The sequence below is a fragment of the Gouania willdenowi genome, chromosome 6 (genome assembly GCF_900634775.1).
Source record: "Gouania willdenowi chromosome 6, fGouWil2.1, whole genome shotgun sequence".
Lineage (NCBI taxonomy): Eukaryota > Metazoa > Chordata > Actinopteri > Blenniiformes > Gobiesocidae > Gouania > Gouania willdenowi.
The window spans coordinates 21396829-21412480 of record NC_041049.1 but is presented as its reverse complement, the minus strand read 5'-3'; the positions used below and the strand labels follow the sequence as shown (position 1 = coordinate 21412480).

The 15652-nt window shown below is 42.0% G+C and overlaps 1 protein-coding gene across 2 annotated transcripts; it reads left to right on the top strand.

Annotated features, from left to right (window-relative positions):
* The first annotated feature begins 77 nt into the window (after window positions 1-77).
* Window positions 78-15587, top strand: mcm10 (minichromosome maintenance 10 replication initiation factor). Of its 2 annotated transcripts, none has more exons than XM_028450387.1 (18): window positions 78-272; window positions 3038-3088; window positions 3172-3429; window positions 3518-3712; window positions 3785-3925; window positions 4651-4846; window positions 4920-5085; window positions 5175-5342; window positions 6530-6646; window positions 6743-6945; window positions 7101-7195; window positions 7802-7915; window positions 7997-8473; window positions 14148-14278; window positions 14356-14469; window positions 15101-15246; window positions 15337-15379; window positions 15458-15587. In XM_028450387.1, the coding sequence occupies exons 2-18, from the start codon at window positions 3082-3084 to the stop codon at window positions 15539-15541; spliced, it is 2655 nt and encodes an 884-aa protein (XP_028306188.1). In that variant the 5' UTR covers window positions 78-272; window positions 3038-3081; the 3' UTR covers window positions 15542-15587. The 2 variants fall into 2 exon arrangements, with proteins under 2 accessions (XP_028306188.1, XP_028306187.1); XM_028450386.1 differs by having other exon boundaries at window positions 4648-4846.
* The last annotated feature ends 65 nt before the right edge of the window (window positions 15588-15652 follow it).

Genomic DNA, 15652 nt, shown 5'->3' with positions numbered 1-15652 from the left:
CGGATTTTCTTATTTTTGATTAGGCAGCTTGTTGGACACCTCACAGCATTATGACAACACAGCTGGGTCCTCAGCTTAGCGCCAGTTTAGAAAGGGTTCATTTGGGCGACAAAGCGGAATCTAAAGAATCATTTTTAACCAACCAACTTTTAACATAACTTCATTGCATTTAAACATACACAAAAAGCAGGGTTTTCCCAGATATTTGGTCAGAGAGCGACATTATATTTTAGTAAACAAGAACAAGTCTGAAGCTGTGAACGGAGACTGGGGTAGGTGTTTGTATGAATTTACTATTAATCAGCAAAGTTTGTGTTCAATTCATGTTTACTTTTGTTGTCTATTATAGAATGTGTAAAACATATAATGGAGTTTAAACTAATGTCGAGTTAATATTGAGCTTTCTGAGCCAGGCCCGTCATCATTGACTCCTAAGTGTTTAAATGTTTAAATAGTGAGTGCTCCAAACTGTTTCCTATTAACATTTACACCTGACATGGGCAACTGGTGACATGTGGCCCCAGATCTAATTTCGCGTGGTCCCCAGGTAAATCCGCAAAATGACTCCAGAAATACACAAAACGACTTCAAAATACACTATACAACTGAAATACACAAAACGACTACGAAAACATAGTTGTAACACCCAAAACAAACCCCAAAATGACAGGGAAATTACAGAAATAACTTCAAAAACACAAAATCATAGTGGTAACACTCAAAACAAACCCCACAATACCAGAAATAACTTCAAAAACATAGTGGTAATACTCAAAACTAACCCCAAAATAAAAGGAAAATACCAGAAATAACTTCAAAAACATAGTTGTAACACTCAAAACAAACCACAAAATGACAGGAAAATACCAGAAATAACTTAAAAAACACAAAAACATTCTAGTATTACCCAAAACAAACCCCAAAATGACAGGGAAATTACAGAAATAACTTCAAAAACATAGTGGTAACACTCAAAACAAACCCCAAAATAACAGGAAAATACCAGAAATAACTTCAGAAATACAAAAAAACATAGTGGTAATACTCAAAACAAACCCCAAAATAACAGGAAAATACCAGAAATAACTTCAGAAATACAAAAAAACATAGTGGTAATACTCAAAACAAACCCCAAAATAAAAGGAAAATACCAGAAATAACTTCAGAAATACAAAAAAACATAGTGGTAATACTCAAAACAAACCCCAAAATAAAAGGAAAATACCAGAAATAACTTCAAAAACATAGTGGTAATACTCAAAACAAACCCCAAAATAAAAGGAAAATACCAGAAATAACTTCAAAAACATAGTTGTAACACTCAAAACAAACCTGAAAATTACATAAATTACTTCAAAAACACAGAAAACGACAAACAAAATATATGACAACAACAAAAACCCAAAAGAGTCAAAATGACCAAAAAAAAAAAAACACAAAACACATGAAATGACAACAATAACACAACATAACCACAAGAACAGTCAAAATCCTTTGTTGTTTCCTGTATTAATGTTTAGATGAATTATTATTCTAAATGCTGACATAAATGTTGATAATTTGGTCCTGAATCAGACGATCACATGTTTTTAGGCCCCACTATGATAACAGTTGTCCACCTCTGACTCACAGCCTTTTCATGAGAGGTTGCGACTGCAGCATTCTGGTAATAAATTCATCCAGTCATTCATTTATTTGTGTTTAACAGTATAAATGAACAACAATGTTATCCACATAGCCTGCTAATAAAGGTTACCTGCTGCTGCAGCTCTATTCAAGTTCTCAATCTTCATTTTCAAACAATTGTAGCTGCTGCTGTGTTTATACACAGTTATCTACAGGTTGAGCTCTCTCATTGACTGTAACTGTGGTCGAGATGCTCAGATAACTTGATTTGTTACAGAACAATGTTCCCCGTAATCAATCATTGACTAATACTTAGCTACGATACTAGCTGTAACATATTCAATTTATATTCTAGTATTTATTAAAACATTATTTTTGGTTACACAGTGGAAACTGCCGTTGTGTTCTCCAAACTTAATGAAAAACAGCAATAACTATAGAGAACAATGTTTTGTTCATCATGGTAAAAGAATTAGATGAATTAATTAAAAATGCATTGACTTTATTTTCACAAATACACCTTGAATTACTGGTACAATCCTTATTTTTAAGGGAGTTTCGATCCAATATCGATAAATCCGATTGGATATCGATCTGATGTAAGCAAAGAAATTAGTATTGGATTATATCAGCCTGCATCTACAATATCTGATGTATTATATATTGTTTTTATTGGATTTATTGAGGTTATTTTTCAGGATCTTCTAATTATTTTTATTCTTACTATCCTAATTATTTATTATTTTATAATTTCCGTGCTGCGTGGGTTTCCTCCGGGTACTCCGGCTTCCTCCCACAATCTTAAACCATGACTGATAGGTTGATTGGAGTCTCCAAATCCCCAGTAGGAGTGAGTGTGAGTGGTGGTCTGTGTGCCTGTGTTGCCCTGCAATGGACTGGCGCCCTGTCCAGGGTGTACCCTCGCCTCGCACCCAGTGCGTGCCGCAGATAGGCACCAGCAGACGACCCCGCGACCCTGAAAAACAGGAATAAGCTGGTCTGAAAATAGATGGATGAATCATTATTATTAATAATAATAATAATAATAAGGTTTTTTATTTATTTTAATGAATTGTAGAATGTTCTTATGTTTAAGGGTAACCTATTGGTTAATAATATATGGTTCAGTTTTTTTCTCATACTTACTGTTACTAACTATATATTTACTGTATATATATTTTAATTTTTTGTGTTTTTTACGTACAGTGATCTTTGGTGTTCTGAAAAGCATGTTTGGGTCAAAATAATGAATGACATGTATTATCATGAATGTTATTTTTTGTCAATAAGAAAAGTATAAGCTAAGTAAAAGTAACAGAGATTAAAAAACAAAATAGCCTGATTTCAAGCATACTGCACAGACTTAAAGAGCACAATGGACGGGATAATTCTGGTGTTTTCCTCCCTGTAGCCGACCCTCGAAGCTGAATCCAGCACCACTGATCGCTCTGTAGAATGGAGAGTGAGTATCCAAAATGAAATGGCGTAGCACAGGTTTATGTGTGAGCTCGCACTCATCATGTTATGTCAATCCTCTGCTCCCAGGTGAGGATGATTTGGACATTTTGACGGCACTTCTGGATGAAAGTGAAGGTGCTGTAGAGGAACGTGGCAGTCAGGAAGGGGCGGACGATCTGAATGGACTGTTTGATGAAGACGAGGATGAGGAAGCAGAGTATAAAGAAGGCCTGGAGGAAGAGGAAGTATTAAGTGAACTTCTTGGAGATGTGGAAGATATTAAAGAAGAGGAGAAGGCTGCTGAAGGAGCAGCTGGAGAGAGCAGATCTAAGGAGGAGCTGCAGGGTTTGTTCTGAAAATGATCTTCATTAATCTGCCTCCAACTCAGAGACAGGATCTGTAGCTTCACGTGTTTCTAATGTTTGTTCTCTAGAGGAGCTCAGGCGGATGCAGGAGCAGATGATGAAGTTGCAGCAGCAGATCAGTGAAGGCAAGAACGTCCAGACCTCTTCACCATCTGCAGTCAGCACCGCACCAAGCACAGGGAGCCCGAAACCAGCCCCCATCAGACAGGCCCTATCCAAACACACCCAGGCTAAATCAGCAGCTTCCAACCATAAACCAGCTGGTGAACATTTAAAGCTACTCTTCCTCTGTTATTATCTCCTTTCCCTTTCTTACATTTCTTATGTGATTGAAGGTAAACCCTCTTCCTCTCCTGTTGGAAATGGAAAAATAAAGCTGCAGGAATCCTCAGACTTCTCCTCCCTCCTGAGCAGTGCTGATTCATTCAAACGTAAACCCAGAGTGGCTCACCCGGCCAAACCCAGCACATCCGCAGGTACATCTCACACCAAAGTTTACACTAGACCAGTGCTTCTCAAATTAGGGTACGTGTACCCCTATGGGTACACATTGGCACTACAGGGGGGAACTTGAGACAGAAGGGGGGGTTAACAAATAAAGTGTCAGTCTTGGTCCCACCCCAGGCGTGAGATGACCGGAAATGATAAAAACTTTAGAAATAAATGTGTTCAGGAGCCACTAAATCAATATTTTTCAACCTTGGGGTCAAGAGCCCATGTGAGGTCAACTAAAGTTTAAATGGGGTTGCCTGAAATTTCGAAAAAAAAATTAAGTAGAGTTTTGAAAAATGTGTAATCATTATTCTTTTTTAAAAAAAATTAAAACAACACACAATCTTCTCTACTTTCACTTTGTGAAATATGAATCTAGTTAAAACTAAAATACAGTAAAAAAAAAAAAAAGAGCTCAAACATGATTAAAAAAAAAATATTCTAGAAAATATGTCTTTGCCAGATTTATTGATATCAAAATGGGGTCACAATCCAAATAAGGTTGTGAACCACTGCACTAAATACTGTTTCTATTCCACTTATTTACAAAATGAGATTGTTTAAAATGTGAGTTATCACTCGTATATTTCATCATTATGCTCTATAGGTGTTTTTTAATAGTTTTCTAAGCAAAATGTTGTAGTCGGACAAAGGTTGTACTTGGATTCAGAGCATGTCTGCAGTCTAATTATCTTTCTGTTCCCAGTAGAAGACAGGGGGCCACTGGTGGAGATAAAGCTCAGCAGCTCCTTCCAGCCCACAGAGAGCATCAGTAAGGTTCCAAATCCTCTCAGGTCTCCTCCAGCCTCCCAAAGCCGACCTGCTTCAACTCCTCCACCTGCTTCTTCACTCCCTTCCCTCCCTAAAGATGTGGCTGTGGAGAAATACTCAGGACTGCGCCTCAGGTCAGAACATAGCCGTGGGAAAACGCTGGAGTGTCTTTTTGAACTGTTGCTAAAACTCTGATTTTGTGCTCAGGAAGCCGAGGGTTTCCTCCAGCGAGATGGAGAGAAAGATGGCGGACCGTCGCCTCATTCGCCTGTCCCAGGTGCCAGAGCGCTTGGCTCGGGAAAAGTTGGAGGAGAGTGACTGGGTGACGTTTGCAGTGGTGGTGAACAAGGCCACGCCTCAGAGCAACAGCAGCGTGAGTCAGAGTCGCTCTAATGATGGTTTTTGTTTCTTTTGGATATAATTTAATTTAATTCCACCTGCTGCTGCTGTGATTTCCTGTAGGGCAAAACCTTTAGTATCTGGAAACTCAATGACCTCCATAACCTGGAGGTGTTTGTGTCTCTGCTTCTGTTTGGCGACGTCCACAAAGAGCACTGGAAGACTGAGACTGGGACAGTCATTGGAATCCTCAACCCAAACCCAATGAAGCAAAAGGAAGGATATGACGGGGTGAGTGCAATTAAATATGTTTGTTAATAACAGGCTGTAGACTCGCTGTCATGGTATATAATGAATTAATAGTAGAAATAAAAAGGATTAAAAGTTGACTTCAGATGGGCGATATCAATATCAGTTGACATTGATCTCTCCAAATATATGCTGCATATGTAATTTTTTTCTCTCATGTGACAATTGTTGTTTTAATTTGACACTACATGTAGTGCAAACGTTTCTGTCCAAATACCCACCTTTTTTTCTTGCAAAAACCACCATCAGCTCTCCCTAAGGAAGGGTGTGGAAAACTTCATTACTAGGGGTGGAAAAATCCATTGACCTGGATCTATGTATCGATTGGTTAAGAAATGATCCAATCCAATCGATGGAAACTCAAACCATCAATTAACATGTCAGTAAAACTCAGCGCTGTTTTTTTTTTTATTTATTTAATGTAAATTTCTGAAACATTTCAAATTGTCAAAACATCAAAGCTGCTTGGTATTATTTTCTAGCTTTAAGGGAAATGTAACTGTAAAGTAATTAGGGGAAATCATCGATTTGATGTGCTGTTGTTTGAGACTTGTTATAAATGAATCTGGCACTTTTTCCACAACTAAAGTTAAATTAGTTTCCTTATTTTGCACAGATGATGTTTTATGTGGAGCTTCACATAAAACTAGGCATAACGTGTTAATTTCATGGAGATATTTATATAATGTGACCTCATATTAGGTTGTGATAAGGAGTCGATGTGTATATATCAGAATTTAATTTCAGAGGTAGTTATAATCCTTATACTATTGTATTATTATTACTGTGATAATCCTACTGTGCTTTGTAACTGCAGAGCTAATGTGTTGATGGCTTTGATGGAGTTAGAATTTTGACTTTGAGGTGTTTTTTATTTATTTTGTTACTGAGGGCTTCCTGAAATAAACTTTGAAACAGGACAGTTTTTCAAGTGTGTGTTGTAGAGTATTCTCATTTAACAACATCTATTTTTGTTCAAATATCTTTGAAAGCAGGAAAGTTGAAGGTGTGAATACCAATATGTGTGTATTCCAAGTCCATGTAGGGAGAGGTTAGTAAAAAGTCAGACATAAACTGGAACTTTGACAGGATGAAATATGAACTTGATGATGATCAGACACTGTAATGGCTGAAACATCCACCTCCCCCCCTCCCCTCGTCATGTGCAGGTGAGCCTGACAGTGGACCACCCACAGAAGGTGCTGGTGCTGGGTGAAGCCCAGGACTACGGCACCTGTCAGGCCATGAAGAAGAACGGAGAGCCGTGTTCTCAGATTGTCAACATGGTTCGTCCGTTTCCTCTCACCGCACTCACTAGAAACGTTCATTCAACCTTTACCTGCGAGTTCTAATCTCACCACTGTCACATCCCCATCCTGCAGTACGAGTGTCCCTACTGTCAGTATCACGTCAAGGCTCAGTATAAGAAGATGAGTTCTAAGAGAGCTGAGCTGCAGTCCACCTTCTCTGGGAAGGCCCCCAACAAAGTGGTGGTGAAGGGGAAAGGAGGCAGTCTGAGAGAACGCCTGTGTCAGAACGGATTCTATTATGGAGGAGTTTCCTCAGCTGCCTGTGCTGCTTCTTTGTGAGTCCATCAGTGTTTAACTGTCTGTTCACCAACAGAGGAGTGCTTAAAAAGTCACTGTAACGACCAGTCACACATTGTCGTGTATGTTATAAAAACACACACATTCATCACGTGGTTATATGTGTGTGTACGTGTTTGTGTGTACTGTGCAGAACTGCATCCAAACCCAGCAAAACAACTCAAAAGACTCTGGACAACCTGTTTATTAAAGGCTCTGCTCAACTTGTCAGCCAGGCCAAGAGACTTGGTAAGACGCACTCACTCACTCACTCACTCACTCACTCTGAATTGTTCTATTTATGTAATGCAGTGTTTTTCAACCTTGGGGTCTGGACTCCATGTGGGGTCGCCAGGAATAAAAACGGGGTTGCCAGAAATGTCTAGTAATTGGTAAAATAAAAAAATGCTTGTAAAAACTGATTGAAATACTATTTAATTATTTTTTTTAATTATTATAATTTTTCAAATACACATCACACACAATAAACATCAAATAACTGTATTCTATCCTAAAACTTTCTCGAATATAAATCTGGCTCAAATAAAATGCAGTATAATAATATTTGAGCTGGGGCACTTGTCACTTTGTGCACTAATCCTGTCTATTATGTATTTGTAACACTTTAATAAACATGATCAAAAACTCATTCTAAAAAAAAAGAAAAGTCTCTGGGGTCACCAAACATTTGTGATATCAAAATGGGGTCACGACCTGATAAAGGTCAGGAACCACTGCTGTAATATAAGAATAATTCCAGTTGTGGTGTGTTTTGACTATAAACTCCTCTGTGTTGATGTGACCGTGCGGCTCTTTAAACACTTGTGCTCCATGACTCAATGTGCTTGGTTGCAGCAATGCATTCTGGGGAAGTTTCTGGATGTTCTAATGAGTTTAAGAGCCTGATGTCTGCGCCAACTCCTGGAGCTCTGCAGCTGAAGAAGCACCTGGTACGGGGCGGCCCAGCAGGTACACCATTGCATGTTTTTTTTTTTCTACTATTTGAATATCTTCAGCCAGACCCTGTATTGACACGCTGTTGTTCCTCAGTCTCCACAGAAGCAGCTGGAGCTTCCATTCAGTCCATCTCAGCCTCAGACCTGCTGAAGCAGCAGAAACAGAAGCAGCGTGAGCTCATGGAGAACCGACGACGGAGAGCAGAGGAGATGAAAAAAGGCGCTCCACAAACTCCTATCGCCAAATCCACATCAAGCCGCAACTACTTGTCTTCTCCTAAAGCTGCCACTGAAGCCCCTACGGCTTCTCACAGCCCCTCAGCGCCTCTCGCCCCCACACTGGGCCGAGGCTTCTCTGAAGGAGAAGACATTGTGTTCTTTGAGAGCAGCTCACCACCTCCTCCTGGTCCCGGCACACTCAGCCTATCACAAGCCAAGCTGGCTGCACTGAAGAAGCTGAGGGCCAAAGGGAGCCGGCTAGAGAGGGAGGACCCCAACACAGTGAAGAGGAAGAGGAGTAACAGCAGTGAGATCAACGCCAGAGTGGAGATAAACCAGCGCTCTCCCAATGGTATGGTCACATTTTAGTCTGCCACTGGTCAACATTTAAAAATAAATGTTGACACCTTTGGAGCTATGTTTGCATTTTTGGGGTTAGGTGGAGGGATCTAGTGGTGTTAGTTAGGGTTAGGTAGGAGTAGGGTTAGGGCTTAGGGTAACAAACGACACTTAATGACAGCGTAATGTCAGCCTTATGTATAAAACTTCAAGTGTTACCCCCATTTTAAAATATGCTTGAAGGTAGCATGTCTTTCAGGTCCGTAGGCAACTTGTTCCAGAAGTGAAAAGCTTTAAAAAAGACAGACATTTGTAAATAGTTGGTATTAGGACGATTGGTGCCTAATAGCTGTCACTCTGATCAACACTAAACAGTCAAAGAGTGTCAGACCTGGTTCTGTGGAAAAACCCTGGAACCAAACATAACCCTGGATCAATCTGACACTGAGAATGTTCATGTACATACCTTTATTTAAATGTTCTCCTGCGCTACTTATCAATGCTCTACTGCACTATTTTCCTTTTATTATTATTATATTTTATTATTATCTTTCTTTTCTATTATTTTCCTTCTTTTTATCTTATTTTTTTATTTTTATTTTTTTATTTTTTATTTATTTTTTTTATACTGTTATTATTATTATTATTATCTTGTTATTTTATCGAGTTTGCACATTCTAGTCTACTGTTTATATTTATACTTATGTTTATACTTATTATCATCTTTTCTAATTGATTGTTTATTATTGAATGTTTTCACTATTGGAGAGAGCACAGTTGACTGAGTCAAATTCCTCATGTGTACAACATACACTTGGCGAATAAAGATGATTCTGATTCTGATTCTGATTCTAATGTTGGCGTTTGAAGCAAGTCGAGTATTGTACAAGTGGATATGATAGGAGTATTTGATCTTTTCTTGAAATAATCTCGATTGGCCAGTTAAAATAATTTTTTTTTTAAATATTTGTAGACTATAATGCATTTTAGTTCTCTTTCATAACACTCGTTTTGATGTTTCACTATGGGATACACGCCCCTGCGTCATCCGTCAGAAGCCCAATCTCAATTCTGATTGGCTGGTGAAACCTATTAATCCGCCGCAGGTAGTGCCACCTACTATAAGTAGCGTGGGCGAATGGTAAATGGACTTGATTTATATAGCGCCTTATCACCACACTGAAGCAGTCTCAAAGCGCTTTACATATCAGCTCATTCACCCAATCACTCACATTCACACACCAGTGGGACAGAACTGCCATGCAAGGCGCTAATCGACCACTGGGAGCAACTTAGGGTTCAGTGTCTTGCCCAAGGACACTTCGACGCATAGTCAGGTACTGGGATCGAACGCCCAACCTCTCGATCAGAAGACGACCCTCTACCACCTGAGCCACGGTCGCCGAAGGATACTACACCATTCTAACACCTGTTCTCACCTGGAGCTATCTTGTGTCTATTAAATTTCTTTGCTCTCGGCCACACCAGGTCGACCAGTGCTTCCTTGCCCTTCACGCTTGGTTCAGCACTGCCCTAGACGCCTCACCACGGCCATCAAACATCGACTGCTAACACACCTGTTAACAGCTCGGTCCAACACTACTCTCGACGCCCCACCACAGCTGTCGAGCCCGGGTGTTAACACACCAGTTGACGGCTTGGTTACACACTACCCTCGCTGCCCCATCATGGTCGCCAGGTGCCAGTTGTTGTTTCTCCGGTTAGCATACCAGCTAGCTGCCACATTTTAGTGCTAGTTAACCGCCTCTCTCTCTGCCTGCACGCCAGCACAGATGAATGGAGAACAAGGCCCCACAAATCAGGGGGTTCAAGCTCGGAGGCAAGAGTTTGCCGTTGTGGCAACAAGATTTTGAGCTCGGGCTGGAACGTGCCCGGCAGGCCCTTGACGCCCCCGGTTCTTGCCGTCACTGTGCCGTGTTCACAGTGAAGAGCCTCCACAGACGGGCTAGCACGCCAAGCTAGTCTGTTTGAGCAGGACCCATCCTTCCCTCCGCATGGCACCCCCGCTGCAACGAGAAAGGAAATGGGGACCTTCGTGGAGGCTGCAGTGAGGCCTGGTTCCAGCTGGGGCTACCTGCTCAACCTCGCCACTGTCCCTCCACCAGAGGAAGACAACCTGGAACCGGACTGTGGGGACGATAAAGATGCCACCTCTGAACTCCTCCTATCAGAGGACGAAGAGGACGATGACATCTCTGTCACTCCGGCTCGGGCTGCACAGCCTGCTGCCTCCTTTGCCTCCTGGGATGGAGCTGAGCACACCAGCTTCTCCTCTCCCCGGCTCGGACATGTTGGATGTGTGCAAGCGTGCTGCTGCCCATCCCCTGGCCCGCTGTTGTAGCCGAGACAACCAGGTCTTGCAACAAGGGAATGCGTTTTCATGGAAGCCATCCTACAAGGCTGCAGTGATCTTGGCCAGGGCGCTCAATGTGTGACGACCTTGGGCCGACTCGGCCAGACGGGAGGAGATGTCGGTGGTCACCAGCTTGTGCCTCCGCGTCCAGCGCTGCGTGGTCCAGGCCACGGGGAGATCAAGATCAAGAAGGGAGATATCTTGTATTTGTTCATAGTATCAACCAGGAAAACCTGTTCAATTCAGGTTGTGTCTTCGGTTGCTCAGGTTAATGGCATCCGTCGTCCTTTTGACCTACCTTGGCTGCCTCCACATGAAGGAATTCCAGCTGTGGGTGGCCGCATGTGGGCTGGACCAGGTGCGTCATGGCGCACAAAGGGTGATGGTCACGCCGGAGTGCATAAGGGCCTGACGCCATTGGCGCGCCCCGTTCTTCCTGATGCCTTTGGGCACCATCACATACAGGACCACGGACGCCAGCCTGACGGGCTGGGATGGGGTGCACAAGGGCTGGTCTGTGAGGAGTCACTGGGACGTGAGCCTCCAGCGCTCTCATATCAATTATTTGGAGTTTTCAGTGGTGTTCCTCTTACTGAAACGTTTCCTCTCGTTCCTCACGGGCCACCATGTCTGGGTGAAAACGGACAATATGACCACGGTTGCGTACATCAACTGCCAAGGCAGATTGCTGGCGCGCAAACTGATACTGTGGAGCTGTGGTCGCCTCCTCTCGCTGAGAGCGACACACATCCTGGGAGCTCTGAACACAGGAGCAGACCTGCTGTCTAGGGGGGGCGCCGATTTACGGGAAATAGATGTTACACCTGGAGGTTGTGGAACAGCTGTGGGCCCGTTCTGCACGGGTTAATGTAGATCTGTTTGCCTCAGAGAAAAACACGCAAGTGCATGCTGTTTTACTCCCTACACAGCTCGGGTGCTCCCCTCGGCTTAGACGCACTTCCGGACAATTGGCCACACGCTGCTCTACGCCTTTTGCTTGCTGGCCTTCTTGCCCCTTACCCACTCCAGGGTGCGGGAGCATGGCCACACCTTGATCCTGGTGGCTCCGCTTTTGCCTGCGATGCACTGGCTGGCGGAGATATATCGACTGCTGTGTGCTCGCCCCTGGCAATTCCCATTGCATAGGGACCTGCTGTCACAGGGGGAGGGGACACCGGATGGGACACACCCCCTTTCAGTGTCCAGTGGGAGTGATTTTGTAATTTCTACAGGATTTGATTGACAAACAGAAAGCCTTCTCCACGGTGAAAGTGTACTTGGCGATCGCTGCCTGTCACGTGGGCTTTGGGGATAAAACTGCGAGTCAGCATCTGCTGTTGTGCCGTTTTATGAAGGGAGCACTTAGACTTTTCCCCGTGTCCAGACCACTGGTGCCACTATGGGATCTGGCTGTGGTCCTAGAGGGCCTTAACGTCCTCCCTTTGAACCCCTGGGACAGGCAGACTTAAAGATTGTGTCCCTGAAAACAGCGTTGTTACTGGCTCTGGCGTCAGCTAAGCAAGTCAGTGACATCCATTGACTGTCAGTGTACCCATCGTGCGCTCATTTCTTCCCGGGCGATGTGAGAATGGTCTTGAAGCCCAACCCAGCCTTTGTGCCGAAGATACAGTAGTGGGCTCCTATTGACCTCACGACCTTCTTTGCCTCACAAGGTGAGCAGCGGGCTCATGTTGTGTTCGGTGTGTGCGGTGCACGCTTACAAGGACATGACTGGGAGCTTCAGGAGGAGCATCTCTTTGACTCCGCCCCATAAAGGGAAGCCTGTCACAAAGCAACGCCTGTCACACTGGGTGGTGGAGGCGATTGCTTTGGCTTATATGAGTCAGGGTCTTCAGCCGCCTGTAGATTTGGGTGCACACTCGACTCGGAGTTTAGCCACATCCTGGGGCTTGTTCAGGGGAGTGTCTGTTCAGGACATTTGTGCTGCGGCGAGCTTGTTCATGCCTCTCACTTTTGTCCAGTTTTACAGACTGGATGTCCACGCTCCGTGCGTGGTGTGGTTGGTTCTCCTGTCCTGATTGGAACAGTGCGTGCCCTGCGGGCTGGTGTACGCATGATAAGCTTGTCTGCAATACGGGAGCTACCGCATCCCATAGTGAGAAATTGAAACGAGTATTATGAAAGAGAACTTTAAGCTATTCACATAACCCCAGTTCTCTGAGTAATATGAGTAAGATGTCTCACCATACAACCCTTCTTGCTGGGTGAGTAAGAAGTGGTGCTTATTTTGAATGGCGTAGTATCCTCCACCCACGCTACTTAAAGTAGGTGGGGCCATCTGCGTCGAATGGATGTGTTTTAACCAGCCAATCAGGATTGGCGTAATGAGATTGGGCTTCTGAGAGATGACGCAGGGGTGTGTATCCCATAGTGAGACATCTCACTCATATTACTCAGAGAACCGTGGTTATGTAAATAACCCGAAGTATTGACCGATGTTTATGAAACTTGACTTAGTTTTGTCGGGTAGGTTCCTTAGTTTCCCCACAGCGTTTCATCCAGATTGGATGTGGATTGTGTATTTCATTGTGATTTTTGGACCTACTGTATCATTATGAATGGTAATAAGAATTTTTCCCAAGCCAAAGTGTGAATGATCATGGTACTATGATCAGGATCATTGATCCACATAACTGATAAGAAGATTTTTGGCATTTGTTTATGCTTTGAGTGCTCTTGTTTGTATCTAAGTAGAGTTTTTCCATCTCTTGTTTGCACCTCACAAACACAAAAAAGTGGATCACATGACCCCAGTTTTTAAATTCTTACACTGGCTTGCTTCCAATCAATCACAGAATCGACTACAAAATACTGCTAGTGACATATAAAGCACTAAATGGTACAGGACCAAAATATATATATCAGACCTTCTACTCAGATATCAACCATCCAGAGGTCTCAGGTCGTCTGGGACAAACCTACTTTATGTTCCCAGAACAAATACAAAACACGGAGAAGCAGCGTTTCGTTTTTATGCTCCTCATTTGTAGAAAAAAACTCCCTGAAAACTGCAGATCTTCCCAAATTCTCAGCACTTTTAAATTAGGCTGAAATACTTGTTTAGGTAAAAGCAGTGTTAAATAAACAGTCACAATATTTAATCTGGTACCCTGTTTATTGATTGATATCATTTTACATGTTTTGATTTTTCCTCATTTTTTTAAATATATAATTTGTATGGTGTGCTAGCACTACTGTGATGTTTTTGTGTAAAACACTGAATTGTCTTCTACATGAAAGGTGCTTTATAAATAAACTTGACTTGACTTCTGTCCCGATTCTTCCTCTGCAGGTGAATCATCCATGAACATTGAAGATGAGCCCGCCCACAAAAAGAAGCGTGACGAGCTGCGCTACATCCAGTCTGAGGAATTTCAGAAGATCCTGAATGCCAAGTCTCGGCACGGGGCCGTGCTCAAAGCGGTACGAGATGACAGAGGAGTAAACGTGTGATTGATGTGAAATAAAAGTGGAGTAAATACATGACTTTTGTGTTTCAGGCGGAGTACCAGCTGCAGGAGCGCTACTTTGACATCCTGGTGAAGAAGGAACAGATGGAGGAGAAGATGCAGGGCATCAGAGAGATGAAATGCAGAGCGGTCACCTGTAAAAAGGTACTGCAGGATTTTTCAACCATGGGGTCACCAGGAATTCAAAAGGGGTTGCCTGAAATATCTAGTAATTGATTTAAACAAATTACTGATTAAAATTCTATCTTTGTAATTTTTTAGATTATTGTTACTTTATTATACTTTTTCAAATGAAAACACCACACACAATCTCTAACTGTATTCTGTAGTTTTACTTCCTCAAATACAAATAAAGATAATTATATATAAAATATATTGTTTTCTAAAAAAATTACACTATAAAAATGAAACAGTTAATTAAATAATTAAACAATAATAAAAAAATTGTAATTTTTAAAAAATTATTATTCATTTTCAAATGAAAACAACACACATAATCTTAAGCAAATGTATTCCATACTTTTACTTCCTCAAATAAAAATCTAGTTTAAAAACAATCAGTATAAAATTTCAATAATTAAATAGTTAATTAAATAATAATAAAACATTTTAATTATGTTTTTTTTTTTAAACACCACACACAATCTCAAGCTATACTTTCACTTCCTCAAATATAAATCCAGTTCCAGACAATAAATATATATATATACTGAGTGCTGTGTTGGAGGAATATGAACATCTAATCACTAATCATGGTTTGTTTTTTCCCTCACAGTGCAGTTACACCTACTTCAAGCCGGCCGATCGCTGCGTGGCAGAGAACCACAGCCTGCACTGGCATGATGCTCTGAAACGATTCTTCAAATGTCCGTGTGGACAGAGAGCCATCGCACTGGACCGACTGCCACACAAACACTGCAGGTCAGAGATGATCCGTAGCCCTTAGATAGGGACACATTACATCTCTGTGTTTCTCTTCTGCATTGATGGACTGTCAATCAATCATTTCAGCAACTGTGGCCTTTTCAAGTGGGAGCGTGACGGCATGCTGAAGGTAAAAGTCAGACTACTGCGGTAACTCTTACATTATTAGATGAATTGATTGATTTCATCAGTCTTTGTTGTATTTCAGGAGAAAACTGGACCCAGAATCGGAGGAGAGCTTCTTCAGCCTCGAGGGGAGGAGCACGCCAAGTTCCTCAACAGCATGAAGTGATCTCACACCACATTTTATTTTAAATAGCATTTTTAAAAACATCTACTCTTTAAAGTCATTGTTGTTTTGATCTTTTAAATGTACGTATGACTGATTAAAACAATAATTGAA